The sequence below is a fragment of the Camelus ferus genome, chromosome 16 (genome assembly GCF_009834535.1).
Source record: "Camelus ferus isolate YT-003-E chromosome 16, BCGSAC_Cfer_1.0, whole genome shotgun sequence".
Taxonomy (NCBI): Eukaryota; Metazoa; Chordata; class Mammalia; order Artiodactyla; family Camelidae; genus Camelus; species Camelus ferus.
Genome location: NC_045711.1, coordinates 49,555,623 through 49,581,823, shown reverse-complemented (window position 1 = coordinate 49,581,823; position 26,201 = coordinate 49,555,623). Strand labels below are relative to the sequence as shown.

The window sequence follows — 26,201 nt, the reverse complement described above, 5'->3', positions numbered from 1 at the left end:
GTGACAGCAGCTCTTCAGCAGGATATAAAGGGAGCTGTGGGCCAAGAAAACTCCCAAACTCAAGAACCTCACTCTCCTGGAAACCCACCCAGAACCTCCACCCTCTGACACCATGGTCAGCTCCTGTTGTGGCTCCGTCTGTTCTGAGGAGGGCTGTGGCCAAGGCCTCTGCCAGGAGACCTGCTGCCGCCCCAGCTGCTGCCAGACCACCTGCTGCAGGACCACCTGCTACCGCCCCAGGTGCTGTGAGTCCAGCTGCTGCAGACCCCAGTGCTGCCAGTCCGTGTGCTGCCAGCCCACCTGCTGCCGCCCCAGGTGCTGTGAGTCCAGCTGCTGCCGCCCCATCTGCTGCCAGACCACCTGCCACCCCAGCTGTGGTGTGTCCAGCTGCTGCAGACCCCAGTGCTGCCAGCCCATCTGCTGCCAGCCCACCTGCTGCCGCCCCAGGTGCTGTGAGTCCATCAGCTGCTGCCGCCCCCAGTGCTGCCAGTCGTTGTGCTGCCAGCCCATCTGCCGTGAGTCCATCAGCTGCAGACCCCAGTGCTGCATGTCCTTGTGCTGCCAGCCCATCTGCCGTGAGTCCAGCTGCTGCAGACAACAGTGCTGCCAGTCTGAGTGCCGCCAGCCCACCTGCTGTCAACCTGCTTGCTGCATCTCCACCTGCTGCCGCCCCAGCTGCTGCCAGACCACCTGCTGCCGCCCCAGGTGCTGTGAGTCCAGCTGCTGCCGCCCCCAGTGCTGCCAGTCTGAGTGTTGCCAGCCCAGCTGCTGCCGCCCCTCCTGCTGTGGTTCCAGCTCCTGTGGCTCCAGCTGCTGCCGCACCTGCTGTTGCCTGCGCCCAGTCTGTGGCCAGGTCTCCTGCCACACCACTTGCTATCGCCCCACCTGTGTCATCTCAACCTGCCCCCGCCCCATGTGCTGTGCCTCCTCTTGCTGCTGATGCCCTGTGACCACCGTCTCTGTTTGCTCTGTTCTCACAGATGTAGACCCTCCTACTGTGCTGACCCTTAGGATACATGGAGCCTGGCTAACACATTCAGTGGCTTGGACCCATGATTCCAATGAGTCCATTACTGTCCCACTGACTCTAGGAGCACATTCTGGTTCACTTTAAACTCTCTCCCTTGCTATCCTTTCCTTTCAATATCCGCACCAAATAGAAGTTAATTTGCAATCCACCAGGTAAGAAATCATCCCAATCCTCTTTCTCTTTCTTCCTGATCACTTTGGGGCTCTAGATTAATGGTCATTATCTGCAGCCCCTGAGTGGCACTGACTTGACACCCTCAGACCGGGGTCCAGTTATACCCTGTATTTTCTCCTAGAGTGAATTTCTTATGTTTTGTTGCTTCTCTGCTTTCCAATAAACTTTTCTGCACATAAGAATTCATTGGCATTGTTTTCATGATTATTTTACTTGGTACGTAGGCAATTATATTTTACATGAAGATACAGGGAGAATAACGCATGTTGAAATCAATTTCACAAGAAATACTATATCAAACATAGATAATTTAAGAGTCTAGAACAAAAGTAGCATGTATGTGTATGTACATGTGCATGTGACTTAATATCCGACGTTAGGACAGAGTTAATTCATTTCTTTAGCTCTTAATTAAAACACATTACACCCTTTAATACCACTGGTTTCATTTTGGAAAAAAAGGTAAAACCAAATTTCTGAGTGTGGAGTGTGTGTCAAAGAAAGAAGAAAAAACTGTCAAGAATTTAATGTACGCAATTCTTTTTACTCGATAAACAAGGTTTCCAAATCAGAATCACAAGGGCATACAACTGTATGCCCACTGAGTTCTGTTGAGTAGAAATGCATATTTCAAAGAATTTTTTAAAAAACAACTGCATTGAGGTATGACTGACGTGGAAAAAGTTATACATGTTTAGTGAACACAACTCGATGAGTTAATATTTCACTCTATTTTTAAGGAAATATACCTCATTTGGATGGCGTGGTGTGTCTTTGAGTGTGGTCTCTCAGGGCTTTCCTCATAATTCAAACAACTCCTTACTTACCACTCTAACATATACTGACCCTGGGAAGCTGGGAGGCTGGAATTTCAAAACTTATTTTCCTTTTTAAAGATTTCTTAAATTTAAATTAATTTGTAGTTTTGAGTAGTTCTCAGCTGAGGTGCATGCTGACTCTGTGGCACACTGATACTGAATTCTACATAGGAGATTGAAATCTAAACGGTGAGCAAGCAATGTCAAGACTTCTTAACCCCTGACTTGTGGACTTGCAACAGCTTTAGTTAGTATCAGAAATTATTTTTCAAGATAATTTTTATAACTGTCTATAAAAATATTCAAGCAAAACTATCATAAAGTTACAAATAACAAATGTTGGCAAGGATGTGGAGAAAAGGGAACACTTGTGTGCTGCTGGTGGAAGTGTAAATTGGTGCAGCCATTGTGGAAAACAGTATAGAAGTTTCTCAAAAAACTAAAAATAGAACTACCGTATGACCCAGCAATCCACTCCTGGGTATATATCCAAAAAAACTCAAAACTCTAATTTGAAAAGATACATGCACCCCAATGTTCAGAGCAGCATTATTTACAATTGCCAAGACATGGAAACAATCTAAGTGTCCATCAATAAATGAATGGATAAAGAAAATGCAGTATATATACACAGTGGAATACTATTCAGCCATAAAAAGAATGAAATGTTGCCATTTGCAGCAACATGGATGGACTTGGAGGACATTATGCTAAATGAAATATGTCAGAGAAAGATAAACACTGCATGATATTGCTTATATGTGGAATCTAAAAAATACAGCAAACTAGTGAATATAACATAAAAGAAGCAGACTCACAGATACAGACAACAAACTAGTGGTTACCAGTGGAGGGGGGGAGGGGCAATAAAGGGATGGAGAAGTGGGAGGTACAAACTACTGGGTGTAAGATAGGCTGAAGGATGTATTGTACAAGATGAGAAATACAGTCAATATTTTGTAATAACTGTAAATGAAAAATAACCTTTAAAATTGTATAAAAATTAAAAAATAAATAATTTGAAATATTCAAACAAAAAATTTAACTAAAAGTTAAAGCAATATCATAGCATCACACATGCTCAACTATGAAAATGTTTTCTATACTGGCTACTTCCAGAGTGAAGAGCTTAACTAGTGGGAGTTCATGTGAAGGGGACACTCAGACTACATTCTCCACAAGGCAATTGTTCACATGTATAAATAAACTGAATACGTAAAGATTGTCTCAGTTGTCTAGTGTTGCAGTAATGAACCACTGCAAAACTTAATAGTTTCAAACATAACAGCTAGTTGTTTCTCACAATTCTGGGCATTGACCAGGCAATATGATGATCTTTCCTGTTCTCACTAAAGCCACTGCCTTGGTCTCAGAGTTCAACTGAGGCTAAAATTTGGTCCAAGATGGCCTCATTTACATGTCTGGTAGCTGGTGTTGCTTGTCAGCTGGGGTGCCTTGGTTCTTCTCTGCATGGCCTCTCATTCTCTGGCAGGCTCTACTGGTTTCTCTGTATGACAGTAGAACTATTCCAAGAGGGAAAAGGGGACACTTCAAGGCCTCTTGAGGCTTAGATTTGAGAACTTGTACAACACCATTTCCACCATGTTCTGTTGGTGAAAGCGAGTCATGAGGCCAAACCAGACACAAAGAGTGGAGAAACAGAATCTACCTCTTGATGGAAAGAGCTACAAGATACTGCTGGCCAGTGTGAGGAAGCTCAGCTAAGCCAATGTCAGTCCTGAGGATCCCTTCCTTCCTGTCTTGCACTTATCTGAACACTAAGTAAGAGCATTGATGCATGCAGGTGAGCTGGATCCTCACCTCTATGAACGACAATAAGCAAATTTTGTCCACAGTTATTGGCAGAGGTGGGGGTGCAGACACTGACAGCTCTTTCTATTTAAGAGACAAGAAATAAAGAAAATGAGAACCTCCAGATTGCAGACTGGCCCCAGGTGAACATCAGCTGCTCATGGACTGTGAGAACTTATCAACAAAAGAGATTGTATGTATGACCCCTACACACCTGAGATTTGATATGGTGGGGGAAAAGGTTTTTTAACTAAAAAATAAAAGTAAAAATGTTGAGCGGCAGAAAGTGCCCTCTTTTTTGCTTCTTATTAATCAAAAGACTAAGACTAGCGAAACTTTGCAGAAGAAACTAAAAAAGACTCTGAAGCAAAAGACTTCAGCGTATTGGCTTGGTCTTAAAAGACAGAGGACCCAGAACATCTCTTTGATTTAGGAGGATGGGCTGAAATTGGACAAATTCTCCAATCATCTCCTGCCAAATCTGATATTTTAATGGAATGGAATAATTACTCTCCAGTGCCCTCCATCCCCTTCCTCAGCCAAAAAACTGATTTCACTAAGGAATATCCCTGCAAGGCTTTGGGAGCTGCCATTTTCACCATCAACAAGATGAACCATGTGGTTTCTGGTGTTAGACAATCACATGGATGAAGGAGCAGAGCAAAGTCATATTTGTCATCATACCAAACTAATAAGAGTTGAAGCCCTACTGTTCAGATGTAACTGAGAGCAATAACTAGTTGGTTAACAAAAATAAAATCACAAGGATACTTCCACATGCAAAGAATATGAAGGTCCTGTAGTAAAAACAATTCCTGAAGAATATTAACTCATGATTAATAATGACAAATCACATGAGGAAATGGACCTCCACTGGTTCACCCTCATGATGGTTTTGAGTTTGCTACTACTGGGAGTCCCAGGGGTTTTTCTGGACTGAGACAAATGATATTCTCAGCTTGGGATTCCAACTCCGCAGAGAAGTCCAAAATTGGATTCCAAACTCACTTAAATGATAAGCTTTCAGTTCTGAATAGAGAATTTGTTTTTCATACAATCGGTGATAGTCCCAAGAGATTTTTTTTTCGTTTGAATCCCTAATCAAATATAAACTAATAGGCGGCAGACAATATGAATTTCTTATAGAGAAATCAAGCAGTCCCTGTTTAATCAATGACATTTCTTGATTGACCAGGAAGAGAAGAGTATGTGAAGCGAAAGTTACCCACTTAAGTGAAGACCCAGCGGATGTAACCTAATTGGAATTTCTAAAAGTCTTTATCCAAGTTTTACAACAAAGAGTATCAAAATGATGGATTTGCCACTCTGGTAGATTAGATCATTATTCACTAGTATTTCCTCTTTCTCCCTCCTACCCCTCCTGGAGAAGTATCATCTCCCCTTCTCCCACTTCACAGTTTGCAACCATATGACTTGCTTTGGCCAATGGGATGTTATAGGACATGACTCAAGCAAAGACTTGAAATGTGTTTGCATGATTGGAATTGCTCCCTTGTGCTGTGCTGTCAGAAAATAGGGCTGCCAGCTAAAATACAAGATACTTCATTAAACTGGAATATCAGAGAAATGAGAAATAATTTTTTATGTAAGCTTGCCCCATGCATACTTAGGTATAGTTGTACTAAAAATTTATTTGTTGTTAACTTGAAATTCAAATTTAACTGAGGGATGTGTATGTGTATTTGCCAATCTGGCAACTCTAATTTAGAAGGAAGTCCAAAACTAACCCATAACCAGAAGACAAGGCCAGACTTAAACAGCCAAACCCAACTGACCTGCAGGCAAGTGACCAAGAAATAAACACTTGTTATTGTTATGGAAGTTTGCGGTCACTTTTTATGCAGCAATAGCTGACTAATTCAATTGCGGCAGCAATGAGAAACTAACTTAATACACTAATCAATATGAAAAAATAAAACATATACTTTTCTATAAAGAAAATAAAAATAGAAGCGTGTCCAAGTATTTGTGCAGGGGTTGTTTTTTTCAATAAACTTTCTAGAAGAAACAGATTAATAACAATGTCTAGGTTTACAGATAAAATTAAGCTCTTATAAATAGTACAAAGTGAATTTACTCATCTTAAATTGAATAAAAATCCCACTGGACTTTGTAAGCATATTTGTTAAAACACAGCATTAAGGTTGGACATGCTTGGGTTGAATCCAGACTCTATTATTTAAGAGCTGTGTAAACTTGGGCAAATTAGTTAACCTCTCTAAGTTTCAGATTCTTCATCTATAAAGTAGAGATAATGATACCTAACTCAGTTGATTGTTATGACGATTAATAAGATAAGTACAGATACCTATTATAGTCCTTGGAACATCCCTAGTAGTCAGTAAATGGTAACTGAAAGTTCTCACATACTGGGAAGAAAAATGGGACCTGGTATCAGCATCAACAAACACAACAATACATCCAGAGGGAACTATCATTAAACTGTTCTTAGAGGAGAATGGGTATGAGATTCCAGTAAGAGTCTACTTAGGAAGGAAAATAAGATTTCTTGTAAAACTGTGATGTATTGGTTCAATGGACTGTTGAAGCCAAAAATGTCCACAGAATGTTAGTCATAAATAAAAGGGCTATTTGTGAACAATTCAGAAAATACTACCCTTATATCAAATTATAATATGATTTTGCCTAGAATATTCCATGTAATTCTAGTCACATTATCTCAGGGAATTATTTAGCCTGTACAGTAAAAATCAACTAATATCATAAAAGGAGCCAAGAGGAAATCTCACATAAAGAATACAGTGAATGAATTTGATATAATCCGCATTTGTGATATCTTCCATGGTACTGGGGGAAAATAATAAAACTAACATCCCCATGACAACAGCAACAACAACAACAACAACAACAACAACAACAACAACAACAACAACAACAAAAATCTCCCCCTTGAAGCTTTTAGGGATTAATTTTAGAACAAATGACTTTTTTTTAAATTCTTTTTTTCTTTTTTTTTATTGCGTTATAGTCATTTTACAATGTTGTGTCAAATCCCAGTGTATAGCACAATTTTTCATTTTAAAGGCATTTGATTGGTGGTTTGCAAGATCTTGGACCTTCTTTTTTATTTAGTGTGCAGTTGACTGGACAGTCTGGTTTTTTTTTTCCAAATCCAAAGGAAAAGTGTAGATCTACTTCATACATAAGAAATAAATTTATGAAACTCATCATAAAGGGTAAGTTATAGGGCAAAGGCACAAATAAAATGACCAATAAAAGGAATCAGACAAGTGCATAGCTCACAGTACCACCACGTGTTACCAAGGGAAACCAGACTACACATTAAGACTGACATCCAGGAAACAAGCAGTCACCCCACCCCAGCTCCCATGAGTTGACCTCTGTGACTCTTCAGAGAGAAACCTCCATGCCGGTGCACAGATCTGACCCAGCATGCAAGCCCTAAGGCTCTTTTGGATGATCTGTTGTTGGAGTAAGACGTTCCCCAATTCTCTTTCAGTATCACTTTTAGCGATGCTACTTAAAGACTTCATATAGTGAATCATATCTCAATAAAACTGGGGAAAGAAAAAGACTTGAGACTGTCTTCTTTCTATCTGAAGACCATGGTCTACTGAGTCTGCTAAACATAAAACTCATAGTATAGGCTGCTTACTGAGGGATAAAGAGAGCTGGACCTCACTGTGTGACCTTGGTGAACCCACATGACCCCTCCTCTACCGTTCCTTCCCAGAATCTTCACATGCGAGGACTAATCCCAAATAAATTACAAAGATAAAAATAGCAATGGATCCTTGATGAGTGTTTTACAGTCAAGGTAGGAGTAGAGTTTGGTTTGGAAGGTGAAGAGGTCATTCCAGGGGAATAGGGAGACACTGACAGCCAGGGCAGGACCACCCAGGCCCTCCTGGGGAGGGGGTAACTAAACCAGGGTGGTGGCCATCCAGGATGCCATGTGGCCCCTCCTCACATGGAAAACCACAGACCTGCTCTTCAGTGAGTCGTGGAAGAAGACATCTGGGAAGCAGGTGACTGCTGGGCTGCACTAGAGTGCTATCAGCCTGTTACCTTCATGTGAACACCAAGTCACTGTTTGGGTGGCAATTATGCCAGTCTTTGAAGTCCAGTAATAAAACGCTAGCTGGGCCAAAGCACAGGGTGATTAGACACTACTCTAATTTACAAAACAAATTCTTTTTCTATGAGTTAGGAATATTTCAAAGGAAAATTCTCTAGACCCTAATCCAATGTCTAGATTGGGTGAAAATAAGCAACACAAGAAAATGAAAAATATCTGGTGTGTTTCCATTTATATGTGGTGGGGGGGGTGGGGTACCAAAATCACTATTAGTCAAAGCTAAATCTTCACTTAATTGTCCAGAATATTAAGGAATGACCGTGTGTCGTGTGGGTCATCGGCACCTGGCCAGGGTGTATAAAGGGCCCAGAGCAGGAGCAAGACATTCACACCTGAGAACACTCAAGTCCTCTCACCAGCTCAACCCAACTCAGCCCCAGACACCATGACCGGCTCCTGCTGTGGCTCCACCTCCACCTCCCTGGGCTGTGGGGGAGGCTGCTTCCAGCCCTGCTGCTGCCGCGACCCCTGCTGCTGCCGCCCCGTGTCCTGTCAGACCACCGTGTGCCGCCCCGTGACCTGCGTGCCCCGCTGCACGCGCACCATCTGCGAGCCCGGCCGCCGCCCAGGGTGCTGTGACCCGTGCAGCCTGCAGGAGGGCTGCTGTCGCCCCATCACCTGCTGCTCCACGTCCTGCCAGTCTGTGGTCTGCCGCCCCTGCTGCTGGGCGACCACCTGCAGCCAGCCCATCTCTGTGCAGTCCCCGTGCTGCCGCCCCTCCAGCTGCCAGCCCGCCCCCTGCCAGACCGTCTGCAGGACCTTCCCCAGCTGCTGAGCAGCGCAGAACAAAATCCTCCTAGGTATTCAGAAACAGGTACAAGTTCTTCCCACTCCCGATGGATCCAGTGGGAGACACCACTTTTGCAACCTACCTGCCTTCAACAACTGAACTCAAAAGTAACTATGCATTTTCCCACATAATTATGCAGCTAATTCTGGTCCTCTTTGACAATCTTTAGAAAAATTCCAGCTTTCATCGTTTGAATTCCTTGCTTGAAAAAAAATGAATAAACAAAAATCAAAGTTCCTCTTGAACGGAGTGCTATCCCACTGACTCATCATCCCTTCTGCACTATTTCAAGATGGGATATTTTTCTAGGATAATATTACACTTATGCCAGGGTTTTGCACAGTAAAATAATAAAGTTTTATATCTGGGAAGCAAATATGTTTCTCTTTATTGTTTATTAATCTTCAGAAGCTGATTTTTTAACTTAAGTTACAATATGCATTATCAGAAGAACCAAAGGAAGAGGGATTTTCCAAGGGCCATTAAAAAATAATAGCTTTAGGAACAATTCCAGTGTAAGGTCTATAATTTTAATAGCAATGCAAGTAATTCAGAATCTCTTATGTGAAGCACCTTCATATTTCAAGCTACAGTTTTCATGGTGATGCTTAGGAAATAGAGAGACTATAGCAAGTCTCTCTGATCCTGAACTTGACTCATGAATCATCCACACACCTATGATAAGGGGGAGGAAGCTTAAGGCAGAACCCTCTTTGTTCCCCGATTTAGAAAACTGCAATGATTAATACCAGTTGGTTCCTGGAATTCCTAACCACTGAAATGCCTGTGCTGGAAGAACCACCATCCCATCCTTTCCTGGCTCCCTCCAGCCAAGGAGGGAGAAATGTCACTTGGCTAGAACCATTCTGATTTCGAACTCCAAACAATTTTACCATTAAAACCATGCCAATGTAGTTGACTCTGTGATAACATTAATCCACAATGGATATGTTTTTGTAGTTAAATACTTTTAGCCTGGTCAAAATATTGTTTTCCTGAGAAATAAGTATTGACTTCCCAGCACCTGATCCCCAGGGGAGTTTAGAATGTGCTTCTTGTCTGCTTGGGAGTATCTATGTACCCAGCTAGAGGATTCAAACAAAGAAAGCTTTGTGAAGACCCAGATCTTCATTGATTCTGTTCACTGCTGAATTCCCAATGCCCTACACAAAATCTGACACACAGTATATAGTCAGAAATTATTTGTTGAATGATTGAATGACTAAGTTCTAAGGGGCAGAAGAGAGAAAGACTTCATCACACCCCAGCTCTCTCCTCTTACTGGACATAGGCATTTGTATAATAAAACAATAAGTCATCTCGTGAAAAAGAAGTATTTGCCTTGAAATATAGTGAAGTTTTCTCAACAACTAGCCCATTATATTAAAAAAAAACTTTTAAATGATCAGTCTATGCACAACAGAGTTTTTCTCTTAATTAAGAGTTTGACAGTCTACTGACAGATAGGCTCACAAGTCCAATTTCTTTCTACATATTCTTCATTACTGTTTTTTTTTTATTTTTTAAAAATTATTTTAAAAGAATCCTCTCACTACATCTGTTTTCCTGTCAGAATTTAGCCTTCTAGAGGCTTGCTCATCTTACAATATTTTCTCCGATGTAGAATGCCTTGTTTTATCCTCAGCTCTTCGATAATACTGGACCATGTCTGTTGCATAGTAACTCCATGCTCTGGTCAGCCACAGTGGCTGAGCGGTTCTAGATAAGCTTGCAAGGGACTATGCGAGCAGAATGATCAAATAGAAGGCTTCAACTGCAGTCTTCAATCACAGACCAAGAACAGACTTGATGGTAAAAGTCAGAACCAAGCACATTCAGAGACAGAGGCAACAAAACAGCTGAGTGGCCTGATTTTCCTACAGACCCTGACAACTTGAAACAACTGAAAATCAGCAGATATGAGCTAATATATATAAAATAAACGACAAGGTCCCACTGTATAGTACAGGGAACTATATTCAGTATCTTGTAATGACCTATAAGGAAAAGAATATGAAAAAGAATGTATGTATGTATAATTGAATCACTTTGCTGTACACCAGAAAGTAACACAACATTTTAAATCAACTATATACTTCAATAAAAAAATTGTTGAATCCCCCCAGCCAAAATCATAATTGGTTCTATAAGCAGGAACAAAGGGAGACACTGGAGCAAGAGACACTGGGGTAGGGTGAGGCACCTTTGGCTGGGACCACTATCTGGGGGCTTCATCATGCTGGCAGATTGCAACCTTCATCTAGATGATGGCTCTGTTCACAGGATTGCAGGACCACTCAGATATGTCCGACTTTGATGCTTTATCCTTAGGGCATGTTTTGGAATTTGGAGAAGGCTCTGTGAGAGATAATTGCTCAAATTCCTGAGGATACTGGTAAGACAAAGAGTCAGATGACTCTTGAAACTAGCCATTTCTCACACAACAACTATTTTTAAAATAATTCATTGTTAAAACTCCTAACTAAAACAGGCATTCCTTATTGATAGGGAATGTGATTTCTACAATTTCACTCTTCGGATCCTTGGGCTTACAATGTTCTCACAGATGTTTCTGAAAAAAGTACTGGCTCAGACACTAGCAGGTATAGGACCTCAGGCAAATCACTTATCTGGCCTTATGTGTAAGATGAGGACTACAGCAATATCTGTCTCATAGGATTTTTATGGAGAATAAATTGATACATTTACTGCTTTTAGCATAATGCTTGGAATGTAGTTAGAACTCAATGATTCTGGCTATCGTGAAGATTATAAATAATAAAATTCACCATAGTTTACAACTATATGACTGTGGGAATTAATGGTCATGTATCTTAGACCAAAAAAAAAAAAAAAAAAAAAAGCCAAACTCATGTAACAGAGAATAGAATGGTCCTTACCAGTGAGTGGGTTTAAACTCACATTTTTACATGTTAGGTATCAGATAAGTGACTTGCCTAGGGTCATACACCTAGTTGTGTTGGAGCCAATACTTACAGGATATGGGGCGGGGGTGGGGGTTGATGAGGGGATAAACAAGAGACCCACTTTAGGGAGAAGGACACATATAGATTGAGAGTGAAAGGATGGAAAAGGATAGTCCATGCAAATGGAAAAGCCAAAAAAGCAGGTGTTGCAGTACTGATTTCAGACAAAATAGACTTTAAAACAAAGGCCATAAAGAAAGATAAAGAAGGACATTTTATAATGATTAAAGGAGTGATACAAGATGAGGATATTACACTCGTTAATATACATGCACCCAATATAGGAGCACCTAAGTACATACAAGAATTACTAACAGAGATAAAGAGGGATATTGATGGGAATACAATCATAGTTGGAGATTTTAACACTGCATTAACATCACTAGACAGATCTTCCAGACAGAAAATAAATAAGGCAACAGAGAAACTAAATAATACAATAGAAAAATTAGATTTGGTGGATATTTTCAGAGTATTACACCCCCCAAAAATAGGATATACATTCTTTTCAAGTGCACATGGAACATTTTCTAGGATTGATCATGTACTTGGGCACAAAAGAAACCTCAACAATTTTAAGAAGATAGAAATTACCTCAAGCATCTTTACTGACCACAATGCCATGAAACTGGAAATCAACAACAGAGAAACAAAGGAGAAAAAAAGAAAAGCATGGAGATTAAACAATATGTTATTAAAAAACCAATGGGTCAATGAGGAAATCAAAGCTGAAATTAAAAAATACCTTGAGACAAATGAAAATGAAAGCACAACCACACAAAATTTATGGGACACAGCAAAGGCAGTGCTAAGAGGGAAGCTTATAACGATACAGGCCTTCCTCAAAAAAGAAGGGGAGATTTAAAAAAAAATTTACACTGGTGGTTTCCAGGGGCTGGGGAGAGGCTTTCATGAGGAGTTACTGTTTAATGGGTACAGAATATCAGATCTGCAAGATGAAAAGAGTTCTGGAGACGAATGGTAATGATGGTTGCACAACAAAATGAATGTACATGATATTGCTGAACTCCACACACAAAAATAGTTAAGACAGCAAATTTTATGTGTATTCTACCACAAAAAAGCGGGGGGGGGGGTGACCTACTGATGACAGAGCTCTACTGAGATGCTTTCCTGTAGCTCCAAAAAGTGGACTGCAAAATTCTTTTACCAGCAAATCGCGACTTTTAAAATCTTTCTATAGTATTTTTCTGAACTTGTTTTGCTCAAGAAGTTTAGCAGCGGAAAATGACACCCAAACTCAGGGAATTCACTTCCACTATTAATAAGAAACCTTAAGAGCATGACAACTACTTTGTGTTGTCAAAACATTAAGTGGCAAAAGCATTGCTGAATTATAGAGGTAATTGGAAACTTTGAAGTTAGGGTCATTAAGTTACTATCTGAACCATAAATAGCAAAATATAATGAGTCTTCATAAAATAAGGACAACAAATAGTCTTTTATGAGTAGCTGAGCACCAAAAACAATGTCTAGAGAACTTACTAACTTGCCAGGGCTATTTCAAAAAGAATAAACAAAAACAAGGAAATGACCGTGTGTCACGGGGGTCAAGGTATATAAAGGGCCCAGAGCAGGAGCAAGACATTCACACCTGAGAACACTCAAGTCCTCTCACCAGCTCAACCCAACTCAGCCCCAGACACCATGACCGGCTCCTGCTGTGGCTCCACCTCCACCTCCCTGGGCTGTGGGGGAGGCTGCTTCCAGCCCTGCTGCTGCCGCGACCCCTGCTGCTGCCGCCCCGTGTCCTGTCAGACCACCGTGTGCCGCCCCGTGACCTGCGTGCCCCGCTGCACGCGCACCATCTGCGAGCCCGGCCGCCGCCCAGGGTGCTGTGACCCGTGCAGCCTGCAGGAGGGCTGCTGTCGCCCCATCACCTGCTGCTCCACGTCCTGCCAGTCTGTGGTCTGCCGCCCCTGCTGCTGGGCGACCACCTGCAGCCAGCCCATCTCTGTGCAGTCCCCGTGCTGCCGCCCCTCCAGCTGCCAGCCCGCCCCCTGCCAGACCGTCTGCAGGACCTTCCCCAGCTGCTGAACAGTGCATCCTAGGATCGCATCATTACTAAGTGTCCCCCAGCATATGGTCTGGTCCATCCTACTGTCCCATAGCTTCACAGCAGAACATGTCTTTTCCTGAGAAGCCCATTCCTCCTCTCTTCAAACTACCCACAGGGGACATGGAAGACACCTTTCAGACTAATTACTGATGAAGAATACCCTGTCTTCACAAGACCCCAGCTCACTCCTATATCATGTTGTTGGTTTTCTAATAAACTTAGCATTCCCAGCATAGAAATCATGGTCTTTGTGATATTTCCTTTTGGTAATTTCTGTCTCTTTTTCCACTGAGATAGTCAAAGCAAGATACAGAATAATCTGCTTAAATGGTTCACTACAATAATCTAAGTCTGGGTGGTTTCCTTACTATCACTGTAAATGGCATTTATAGGGCACAATAGCTGAGTAAGGAAGGCGGGCACAGCTATATCTTCATCACACATACAGAGTCACCGGTGCCCCCAGGTCCAGACACAAACATGAAACACCTGAGAAACACCTGAGACATGTCATTCAACAATGACCAGTAAGGAGTCTACATCCAGGCTACCGTTTATTTTCACAGTCTGAGTGTCCGTTCACTGAACCGATGCCTATCAGCACTGCATACATAGAAAGCCCAGGACGGTAGAGGTGGAAGGAACTCTGGGCGGCATCTGGCCAGTCATCTTTTTTTTTTTTTTTTTAACATTTTTTTATTGAGTTATAGTCATTTTAGAATGTTGTGTCAAATTCCAGTGTAGAGCACAATTTTTCATTTATACATGAACATACATATATTCATTATCACATTTTTTTTCGCTGTGAGGTACCACAAGATCTTGTGTATATTTCCCTGTGCTATACAGTATAATCTTGTTTATCTATTCTGCATATGCCTGTCAGTATTGTCAAAGGGGCGGGGGTGGGAAAGGACAGCATGGGATTCCAGTCATCTGTTTTTGAAGCTAAAGAGCAATGAGTAATGAAAGATCAAATAAGTTTCTTACTAATATAATTATAATGTAATTATAACCACTGATGTTCAGAAAAGACCCAGGAGAATGCAAGCCCCCTGACATGAACCTTTAAGCCAACCATGTTCCCTTAGTATGACAGGAGACACAATCCTCTGCCCAAAGGAACCGTTTTGTGTTTTGTGACCAAGTACAACTGTGCTCCCTTGTATGTGTTACAGATCTGATTGTTATTTAGAATGTTATTTACAATGTCGAAGCTTGTGGGTATTAAATCCATGCTGGCTGGTCTCAAGGGCTTCTTATCTTTGTGCTCAGTAATTGGGTATTTATGGCATTTCCAAGCAAGTTAATCAATCACTAATCTCTCTCTCTATATATATATATTTAATGGACGTACTGGGGATTGAATGGAGGACCTCATGCATGAGTTGACTACCCTGAGGGAATATAAAGGAATAAAATAGGGTTCCTGCTTCAAAGAGGTTATAATCTACTTGGGGAGGTGAGATATAAATAAGAAAAAAGTCAAATAGCATATAATATAAGCATTATAAATATAAAGGAAATACCCCAAAATAGTTGAAAATAATAAACCTCATGCAATTGCCCTGTCCATATATTTAAGCAAAAAATAAGGAAGCTGTAAAATATTAAACTAGCTTGTGAGGAAAAATGTATTCTGTGTGTGTGTGTCTATGTGTGTTTCTGTGTAAAAAATATCTGGAACATTATGCCACAAAATCTAACAGTAACTGAGGATAATACTCATTTTCTTCTTTATATTTTCTCAAGTACACATTTTTTAAAATTAACTTTATTTTTAATAAAGTGGACCATCTAAAGTCTAAATCAGTTTGGGGAAAATTATTTAAAACTTTCTCATGATTATGCTGTGCTTCTAAAAACGTATTTATCAAAGTCTAAATGAATTTAAGACAGATAAGGTAGAGAGCACCTGTTTGTACACCTAAAGAAGTCTTTTATTATATATAGAAGAGTGTGTCACTGGGTTATAAATAGTGGAGTTCTCTGAGATCATTAAAATGTGATAAACTATTACATTTAAATAAGATCAAATTCATATTTTAACATTTTAGGATCATCTCGATTGCATAAAGTATGATTTTGATATGTTCCAAATTAAGAATTTAGAAAGTTGGTACTGTTTCAGATTACCTGTGCAATTGTTTTTCTCCATTTGTGCAGGCAATTGAGAACTGAGAACACAAGACAATATTTTTCATATTAAAATGCATTCATAATGTGACTGTTGAATGATATTGTTACATAAAGCCCTAGTATTCATTATGCAAAGTGTATTGTCCATCACCACTAGGAATCTGTCTAACTTAGTTCTAAGTCTTTTAAGGATGTTTTTCTAAGATCTCACTCTATGTTGCATGAGCTGTGGGATTCTCAGGAGTGTTTGTGCCACTATCCACAATTCTGACATATTCTTCTTGTTGGTTCTACAACAATAACTTGAATCCCCTTTACAGAGATTGGTGTTGATATAGAGGGAGCTCTTTATCTTCCTTCAAGGTATTTGTTTGTTTGTTTGATTGACTTATAGCTGGTTTACAATGTTGTGTTAATTTTGGTGTATAGCACAGTAATTCAGTTATACATATATATAACCTTTTTCATATTCTTTTTCATTATAGGCTATTACAAGGTATTGAATATAGTTCCCTGTGCTATACAGTAAGACCTTGCTGTTTATCTATTTTATATATAGTAGTTAGTATCAGCAAGTCACAAACTTCCAGTTTATCCCTCCACCCCACCACTTCCCGCCTGGTAACCACAATTTTGTTATGCTATTAATGAAACTCCCCATTGAATAATCTTATTTAATAGGCATTCTGTGGTAACTGAACAGAGAACTGGCCCTTTGCTGTATGAAATACATTCATCTTTGTTCTAAATTCAAAATTTAGAGTTTATAAGTTTACAATGTGACATGACCTTTTAAAATATATTTATTTACTTAACAAATACAAGACCCTTATTAAGTGTCAGGCACTGTTTGTAGTGCTTGACACATACTAGTTCACTTAATCTTCACAACAACCTTGATTACATATCCATTATTACCCTCCATGGCACAAGGATGAATAGTCAGTAAGTGGCAAAGTTTTCAATGAGTGTTGTCTGGTTTTAGGATAAGTGGCATCAGAAAACATCACATGACTTGCCACAGTGTCAAGTCACAGAGCTTTGTGGCATGAATGACTCATATTTTCTCTGACTGGAAATGAAGTTTGGTTATAGGGTAGGAGGACTGTCTTAAGACTGAATAGCACAAATCTCTTTTGGATCGAGGTGTTTGGAGTAGAGAAATTTGTCTTGTCAACTTGAGGTTATCTTCCAAAGGGGACCCCTCTGCACAAAATGTGATCATCATGAAGACCTCCACCCCTAACCTGGCCACAGCAACATAAAAAACTGATTATGAGAAAATGTGCCTTGAAAAGTGCAAAACACAAGCAACAAAAGTTAAAATCAACAAGTGAGACTACACTAGACTAAAAAGCTTCCACACAGCAAAAGAAACAATGAAAGAAAGAAAGAAAGAAAAAAAGAAAGAAAGAAAGGGAAAGAAAGAAAGAAGTCAACCTATCAAATGGGAGAAAACATTTGCAAACCATATATCTAAGAGGTTCACATGCAAAAACTATAAGGAACTTCTACAACTCACAGCAAAAAAAAGACAATACAAAATGAAAAACCAGTCCACTTTAGAAATGGGTCAATAAGCACATGAAAAGATGCTCAACTTCGTTAATTATTAGAGAAATGCAAATCAAAACTACAATAAGATATCACCTCATGTGGGTCAGAATGGTTATCATTAAAAAGATTACAAATAATAAATACTGGAGAGGGTGTGGAGAAAAGGGAACCTTCCTACATTGTTGGTGGGAATGTAAACTGGTGCAGTCACTAAGGAAAACAGTATGGAGATTCATTAAAAAACTAAGAATAGACTTACCATATGATCCAGCAATCCCACTCCTGGCCACATAGCTTGAATTAGAGTCCAGCTGGAGGGGACTCTAATTCAAAAAGATACATGCATTCTAATGTTCATAGCAGCACTATTACAATAGCCAAGACATGGAAGCAACCTAAGTGTCCATCAATAGATGAATGGATAAAGAAGCTGCGGTATATACATGCAATGGAATACTATTCAACTATAAAAAAGAATGAAATAATGCCATTTGCAGCAATGTGGGTGGACCTAGAGATAATCATACTAAGTGAAGTAAGTCAGAAAGAGAAAGACAAATATCATGTGATATTACTTATATGTGAAATCTATAGTATGATACAAATAAACTTATGTATAAAGCAGAACAGACATGGAAAACAAACTTAAGGCTACCAAAGGGGAAAGGGTGGAGGGAGGGATGAATTAGGAGTTTGAGATTAGCAGATACAAACTACTATATATAAAATAGATAAACAACAAGTTCCTACTGTATATACATAGCATTACTACAGCTGACCCTTGAACTACTCTGGAGTGAGGGGCACCAACCCTCTGTGCAGTCAAATATCTGAGTATAACCTACAGTCTGTCCTCCGAATCTGAGGCTCCATATCTGTGGTTCCTCTGTACTTGCATTTTCTCTATATCCATGATTCAATCAACCACATATTGTATAGTACTGTAGTATTTACTGCTGGAAAAAAAATCTGCTTATAAGTTGACCCATGTGGTTCAAATCTGTGTTGTTTCAGGGTCAAATGTATACCATATACTTGAAAGTTTCTATAAGAATAGAACTTTAATGTTCTCACCACAGCAACAGCAAAATGATAATTATGTAAGGTGAAGGAGGTGTTAACTAACCTTATTGTGGTAAACATTTTGCAATATATACGTTTATCAAATATCACTATTTGCATGTTAAAATTACACAATGTTCTATGCCAAATACATCTCAACAAAGCTCCGGGGGAAAAAGGGGTAAAGAAGCAGAATACTCAAGTTTTTACCTCAGCTGTGGTTACTGCTTTGAGAAAAATCACAAGTGTCCATGGACAACAGAATGTGAGAGAGAGAGTTGAGGGTCTACATCGATGAGACTATGCTTGATTTCTCCCTCCTTTGTTTCCCCAACTGTGACTATATGTTCAGTCGATTTACATCCCTTTTGAAGTTTTGAAATCATGTTTGAAATTCCATTTGGCTCCTGGGCCTGAGGCACATTCTCTTGAATGATGGAGATGATACTAAAAGTGATCCAAAACCCTGTCTGGTGAATAATAGGAGGAGTAAAGCTGGAAAGTAATGAGACTGTTTCCCCCATAAAATTTCTCAACTGCCTGTGGCAATGGTTCCCAAAGAAGCACGTTCACCAATCACCTTCTAGCAGCGCCATCGCAGAACAGCTGCGTGGCCTCCCAACCTACCTCCTTTGAATAGTGCATTGTATATGTTTACAGTGGTTGCTGAATAAAACCCCATCTTATCACTTCATAGCTGTAGCACTCCTGTCAAGGTATGTTAAGAAAAAAACTCGGAGGCCAAGATGGCGGAGTAGGACATGGTGCTCACCCTCTCCTATGAATACAACAAAAACTACACCTACATATGGAACAATGCACACAAAATACCTGCTGAACTTTGGCAGAATATCTCCTACATTGGAAATATAAGGAGAATCTTCACAAAACCAGATAAAACACAAGTTTATACTGTACAGCACAGGAAACTCCATTCAATATCATACAGTAACCTATAATGAAAAAGAATATGAAAACGAATATGTGTATGTATATGTATGACTGAAACATTATGCTGTACACCAGAAACATTGTAAACTGACTTATACTTCAACAAAAAACAAGTTAAAAATTTTTTTTAATTTAAAAAGAAGAAACTTCTCATTACATGATTCTTTATCACATAAACAAGAACAGCAAGTATTAAAAAATGTCATGCCTCAGAGAAAAATCAGCATTTTGTGACCAGAAAGACCAGGGTTGCCACAACCTGAGCTGGAAAAAAGAAAAAGAAATGGATAGCAGTCTTGAATGTTTTATTCTAATACTCACTTGGTTTGTAAAAATAAACTTTTTCCTTTCTAATCTGAGCATGTGAGGGGCAGCACTATTCAAGGCATGTACATTTCATTATATATCAAGTAATATGTAAATGTTTTCTCAAGGAATCTGCACCAGAGATTGTGTCTAACACCTGTCTGATTCGCATGTAGGCTTTTCAGGGGATTTCTTGGGGGTCAAGGGTAGGATCTAGTCAGTGCTCTAGAAACCTTTCTACATTCAATTTCTTTAAAAATTGCAGCCCCTTTAAGACCATTTTGCCCAGGATTTTTCAGGTTCTGTCTACTCAAAATAAGCATCAAGAGCTGCTGTCACCTCAAATAGCCCAGAGTGCTTAGATATTGGTGATGAACAGCATGAATATATCCATACTTAGGGATGCAACCAACGTTCTTTAATGAGATCATGAGTATGTCGCCAGCAATGCAATCCATTAGTCAACACAAATTTCTACTTAATTGGCCAAAAGATAAACAAGAGGGGGTCATCAGCACCTGGTCATGGTATATAAAGGGCCCAGAGCAGGAGCAAGACATTCACACCTGAGAACACTCAAGTCCTCTCACCAGCTCAACCCAACTCAGCCCCAGACACCATGACCGGCTCCTGCTGTGGCTCCACCTCCACCTCCCTGGGCTGTGGGGGAGGCTGCTTCCAGCCCTGCTGCTGCCGCGACCCCTGCTGCTGCCGCCCCGTGTCCTGTCAGACCACCGTGTGCCGCCCCGTGACCTGCGTGCCCCGCTGCACGCGCACCATCTGCGAGCCCGGCCGCCGCCCAGGGTGCTGTGACCCGTGCAGCCTGCAGGAGGGCTGCTGTCGCCCCATCACCTGCTGCTCCACGTCCTGCCAGTCTGTGGTCTGCCGCCCCTGCTGCTGGGCGACCACCTGCAGCCAGCCCATCTCTGTGCAGTCCCCGTGCTGCCGCCCCTCCAGCTGCCAGCCCGCCCCCTGCCAGACCGTCTGCAGGACCTTCCCCAGCTGCTGAGCAGTGTACTGACTGCCAAGAGCAGGCAATCAACCTTCTGAAAAAATTCTACCCGCCTTTCTCTACCTAACACACCTCCTGCCCTGAGCCATCAAGGCCCCAAATCAACCAAGAGTTGAATGGAGATCCAGACTTATCTATTAAAGTTTGGGTTGTTCTCAAGTAACAGTAACAGCTTCCTACTTCCCTTCTTAGATCTTAAGTCTTGCAGTATGTTTGTTTTCTAATAAACTCTTTTTTGGCCTAGCAAACACAGCTTTGGTTTTACTTATTCATTCTAATTTTTTCCATTAAATGTAAATGTAACAAAAATGCACTGATTGCCTACCCTCTGCAAGCCGCAGACTATATGGTATACAATAGAAATTAAAGTTGAGTTTAAAATGTTGCCCTGTCCAAGAAAATTCTAGGGAGATGAATCAAATTTACAATAGCTGAACTAAAAATTAGAATATGAAAAGGGTACAACATACTGGATGGTGTCAACCAAGAAGTTACTATTAACTAGGGAGAACAAGAAAGACTAAAAAAGAACCTAACATTTTATATGGGTTAAGATTTAGGTGTGCAGATCTGAGGGAAGACCACATTTTCAATAATGTAAACAGTATGCATAACAGTATATATAGAGAGGCTGTTCAGAGATAGTTTAACTGGGAGCCCTGGATATATGTAGATAATAACAGAAGATAAATTTGGAAAATGTGTGTGCTTTGAATACTAGCCAAAAGAGTATGTCGTTTAGGTAAAATAAGCACCAAGGAAATGTTGAAATCCTTAGGACAGGGGAATGTCATGACAGGAGTTGGGCATAGGGATGATTCCTATGGTAGCTGCTTATAAAAACAAAGGGCCAAAGGATAGACATAAAATGACTACACAGAAACAAATCAAGAGGCCCCTACACTGGTCCAAGTGACACACCATAGAGCTAACTAAGATAATGATCATAGAATAAAGAGGACACAAAGAGTATGGCAGACTTAGAAACCCAAGAAGGAGTATTGGCTAATCTGAATGTGGGAAACAAGAAACAACCAGCAATAAAATAATTGGGAATGTCAGCCCTATGAGAAACTCTTCTAGTCAGAAGACACTTAAAAGAGTTTTAAAATATTTCTGCTTATTTACTACATGTTTAAAACCACAACTCTGTAGTGTATTCTGCCTACCACTAATATTTCTATTCTTAAGCTATTATAAAATATTAGGAAAAGACTCAGAAGACAAAGAGTTTCACTAGCTTTAATTGATCCTGAAAAGTAGCACAGTATAAAATAAAATGAGCTGATATAGGAATAAGGGATAAGAGTTTTATACCCAGCTCTTCTGGCTATGTTCTGGATGTATTTGAATGGAGCAAGTCACTAACCTCTCCAAAGTGCAGCCAGTCTCAGCTCAATATTATTTTAACATCAACTGATGTTGACAGAAAATTAAAAGTAGTCCATACTACAATGTCAATGTTCCAGTTTAGAACTTTGAGGCTGACTGGTTCTATGTTCAACTCTTTTCCTGATTAATCTGGCCTATCCTGACTTGTGCACTAGAGCAAGATACGAAGCAAGCAGATTGGGTCCTGCCTTCTACATAATCTTTTAGTACCCCATGCATAATGTAATTTAATAAATGTACTACTTTTAAAAAGAATGATGTCAGTTTCTACACCTATAAAATTAAATGGTTGGACAAGATGATTTATTAAGTTTTTGATCTCCAACATTCGGTGATTCCTTCGACCATCTTTGAACTTCATACCTGCCATCATGGTTACTGTAGGACATGACCATCTTTATTGACAGGGGCATGATTCACACTCTAAGGTAATTTTATCACTGTCCAAACCAATACCTCCACCTCATAAAAGCTAACTATGTGCTTCTACTCATGGTTGGAAGGCAAGAATAAACCTACCACAAGTAGCAATCATGTATTTTTTGGTTACCACTTTTTTCATTTCCTCCTATGTAACCCTAAACTTCTAATGGAAAATCATGTTCTTTCGTTGAGTAACCACCTCCTGGTGGTTTTGATTTTTATTTTGCTGAAATTTATCTTAATCTCTTTGCACTTATACCTACTGAATGATATTTGATCATCTATTCCCTAACCTGCCTTATGATGTGATCCAGAAAAAGTAGTTCCCAAACCCTACTCTTTCTTTTATTGGTTCCCCTTCAGAAATTCAACTGTCTTGCTCTTCTGTCTGATACTATCCTTTCATAGGAAACAAGGTTAGCTATATAAAATGATGTAAATTGAAAGTGAATCCTACCTTTGAGAAATTCTATCTAGATAATCCATACAGTAGTGATTTTTATCCATCACAGAGAAATGTCAATTACACTTAAAATTTTTTGTGATTTTTTTTACTAATTACTGGATATGAATTTTAGCCCTTTAAAATTTTAAATTTGTGCTAACAAAATATCCACAGTAAATTGGAATGGAGCAGGTTTTGTCCCATATACCCTCCTCAGTGATAAATATTTCCTCAAGTCTGAATGTGTGAAGTCCAAGAGAGAGCATAGAAATTAGAGAGATCCAATTTCTGGAAAGATCTATGAATTCCTATGAAAGTGGATTTTATCAGAGTCTCTATATGGTTGATTGTAGAAACTATAATTGTAATAATCCCCCAAAATAGAGAGACTCCTTACATGAAGGACTATCAATCGTTCATAATTTTATTCTGGAGACTGAAGTTTTGGTAAATATGACCCCAAGGTCACACTGTCTTCTGAGTGAAAAGTGATGTGATCGTAAGTGCAAAACAAAGGCCAAGACATTGTTTAAAAATGAAATGTCAATATTTCTATCAAGGACAAACACATTTGATGAGTATTAGCTGAGCAAAAGGAAAAACCAATTTGGAGATATATTTGAAATAACTTAGTATTTGAACAATTGGAGGGCCCTGGAAAAGCTTGTTTAAAGAGTAATAAGATAAAAATGCTGTCCCTCACAAACACAGGAACTGGCCAAGGCCTATAAAAGGTCCAGGGGGAACAAGCAGACCTAACTCAGAAACTTTTCCAAGCACCCCAATTCTCAGCCCAGCTTCTGACATCATGGCCTGTTGCTCTACCAGTTTCTGTGGATTTCCCACTTGTTCCACTGGTGGGACCTGTGGCTCCAGCTGCTGCCAGCCAACCTGCTCCCAGACCAGCTGCTCCCAGCCAACCTGCTGCCAGACCAGCTGCTCCCAGCCAACTTGCTGCCAGGCCAGCTGCTGCCAGACCAGCTGCTCCCAGCCAACCTGCTGCCAGACCAGCTGCTCCCAGCCAACCTGCTCCCAGACCAGCTGTTCCCAGCCAACCTGCTGCCAGGCCAGCTGCTCCCAGACCAGCTGCTCCCAGCCAACCTGCTGCCAGACCAGCTGCTCCCAGCCAACCTGCTCCCAGACCAGCTGTTCCCAGCCAACCTGCTCCCAGACCAGCTGCTCCCAGCCAACCTGCTGCCAGACCAGCTGCTCCCAGCCAACTTGCTGCCAGGCCAGCTGCTGCCAGACCAGCTGCTCCCAGCCAACCTGCTCCCAGACCAGCTGTTCCCAGCCAACCTGCTGCCAGGCCAGCTGCTCCCAGACCAGCTGCTCCCAGCCAACCTGCTGCCAGACCAGCTGCTCCCAGCCAACCTGCTGCCAGACCAGCGGCTGCCAGCCAACCTGCTCCCAGCCAACCTGCTGCCAGACCAGCTGCTCCCAGACCAGCTGCTCCCAGCCAACTTGCTGCCAGACCAGCTGCTGCCAGACCAGTGGCTGCAAGAAAGGCTGTGGCATCGGTGGTACCACAGGCTGTGGCCAGGAGGGTGGCAGTGAAGCTCTGAGCTGCCGCACCAGGTGGTGCCGCCCTGACTGCCGCGTGGAGGGCACCTGCCTGCCTCCCTGCTGTGTGGTGAGCTGCACGCCACCAACCTGCTGCCAGCTGTACCTCGCCCAGGCCTCCTGCTGCCGCCCATCCTACTGTGGACAGTCCTGCTGCCGCCCAGCCTGCTGTTGCTGCTGCTGTGAGCCCACATGCTGTGAGCCCACCAGCTGTGAGCCCACCTGTTGAAAACCTTCTGATGGGAATTCTGAGAAAGTGGCACTGCAAAATTAGCCAATGTAGAGTCCCAACAAACTTCTGAGCTCTAATACCCATAACCCAGCTTGCAACCTCATGTCACATGGCTATGTAAATTCCCTAAGATGGAAATTTATAAAATATTTCATAAACCTGGATAGCAACAGAAGTCCTACACTGTGAAAAGGGATGTGTAATACTTCTCTATATATATCATCTGAAATGTTTCAACAGCTCATTGGGTTGTGGATTTAATAAAATTTTTTATTCGTCAGTGATGAAGTCATTGTTGGAGCTATCTTTTCTTTGGTATTTGCTATTGATATTGCGGTACTGGGAGTTTTCAAAATCTCAACAAATGTGGCAGTATGGTTTTTCCTTATTACTGTGCTTTTCATAATGGCCTTTAAAAGGTGGTTTTCATTTGTTTTGCCATTAAATGATCCAATATTCTGCAGCCAAAATATATGATTAAAAGAATGCATCAGTATTTTGGAACTACTTCCTGAAGTCCTCACATATGCAAACTGATTTTACAGAAAGGACTTTTATGTCATTTAGCTTCTTGAGGTATTGCGAACCCCACTCATTTCATTCATACATAATTCTGTGGACCATTCTTTCAATCATCAAGGGCATTAAAAGGGTAATACAAAATAGGAAAGATAGTTATTAATATAAGATTTAAAGGCATCCTGAGCTCTAGTCCCCACTTTGTAACTAACAATCCATGAACTCTTGAGCAAGTCTCTTTACCTGCCAGGTACCTGATTCTAATCTGAAAAGCGAGAGAACTGCAATATCTCTTCCATGCATATACTAGTAGATCATTTCTTAAACAAGTGACACACTGTCAATTAGACCCTTCAGATTCCCAAAGGGGAAAAATTTTCAATGGCTGAATAATGTTGCATGTATTATTACCATATAGAAGGTTTATACAGCGTATCAGAATATAGGGACTATCTACAACTATCACTCCCAAGCTGATTTAATCATGGAATTCTCTACTCACTTATTACCAAGTAATATCCTGTCAACAACTAACACTATTCTTCCTCAAAATAATCTTTGGAAAATGATGAAGAATAATTTCAGCTGATGTTTTTATAATGACTACACAATTCTCTCATGTATCGTGAACAAAAAAATAAAATGTCCATTGCAGGGATGGCTTTATATGAACATGATGCTGGCATCCACTATCATCATTCTTTTTCTGATCTCCAGACAGAGAGTTCTAGAATGAAGCAAGGATTAAACAAAAGATACATAAGGGAATTT

At 40.7% G+C, this 26,201-nt stretch overlaps 5 protein-coding genes across 5 annotated transcripts; all 5 read left to right on the top strand.

Annotated features, from left to right (window-relative positions):
* The first annotated feature begins 43 nt into the window (after positions 1 to 43).
* On the top strand, positions 44 to 1,386 carry LOC102518446 (keratin-associated protein 4-11-like). The gene has a single exon (XM_032498155.1). The coding sequence runs from the start codon at positions 113 to 115 to the stop codon at positions 938 to 940; it is 828 nt and encodes a 275-aa protein (XP_032354046.1). The 5' UTR covers positions 44 to 112; the 3' UTR covers positions 941 to 1,386.
* Positions 1,387 to 8,287: 6,901 nt separating this feature from the next.
* On the top strand, positions 8,288 to 9,141 carry LOC116669172 (keratin-associated protein 2-3-like). The gene has a single exon (XM_032498175.1). The coding sequence runs from the start codon at positions 8,361 to 8,363 to the stop codon at positions 8,748 to 8,750; it is 390 nt and encodes a 129-aa protein (XP_032354066.1). The 5' UTR covers positions 8,288 to 8,360; the 3' UTR covers positions 8,751 to 9,141.
* A 4,205-nt stretch (positions 9,142 to 13,346) lies between these two features.
* Positions 13,347 to 14,071, top strand: LOC116669173 (keratin-associated protein 2-3-like). The gene has a single exon (XM_032498176.1). It carries the CDS (start codon positions 13,421 to 13,423, stop codon positions 13,808 to 13,810), a length of 390 nt encoding a protein of 129 aa, XP_032354067.1. The 5' UTR covers positions 13,347 to 13,420; the 3' UTR covers positions 13,811 to 14,071.
* A 6,323-nt stretch (positions 14,072 to 20,394) lies between these two features.
* Positions 20,395 to 21,107, top strand: LOC116669174 (keratin-associated protein 2-3-like). The gene has a single exon (XM_032498177.1). It carries the CDS (start codon positions 20,467 to 20,469, stop codon positions 20,854 to 20,856), a length of 390 nt encoding a protein of 129 aa, XP_032354068.1. The 5' UTR covers positions 20,395 to 20,466; the 3' UTR covers positions 20,857 to 21,107.
* Positions 21,108 to 23,798: 2,691 nt separating this feature from the next.
* Positions 23,799 to 25,199, top strand: LOC102518199 (keratin, high-sulfur matrix protein, B2D-like). The gene has a single exon (XM_014560508.2). The coding sequence runs from the start codon at positions 23,928 to 23,930 to the stop codon at positions 24,906 to 24,908; it is 981 nt and encodes a 326-aa protein (XP_014415994.2). The 5' UTR covers positions 23,799 to 23,927; the 3' UTR covers positions 24,909 to 25,199.
* Positions 25,200 to 26,201: the final 1,002 nt, after the last annotated feature.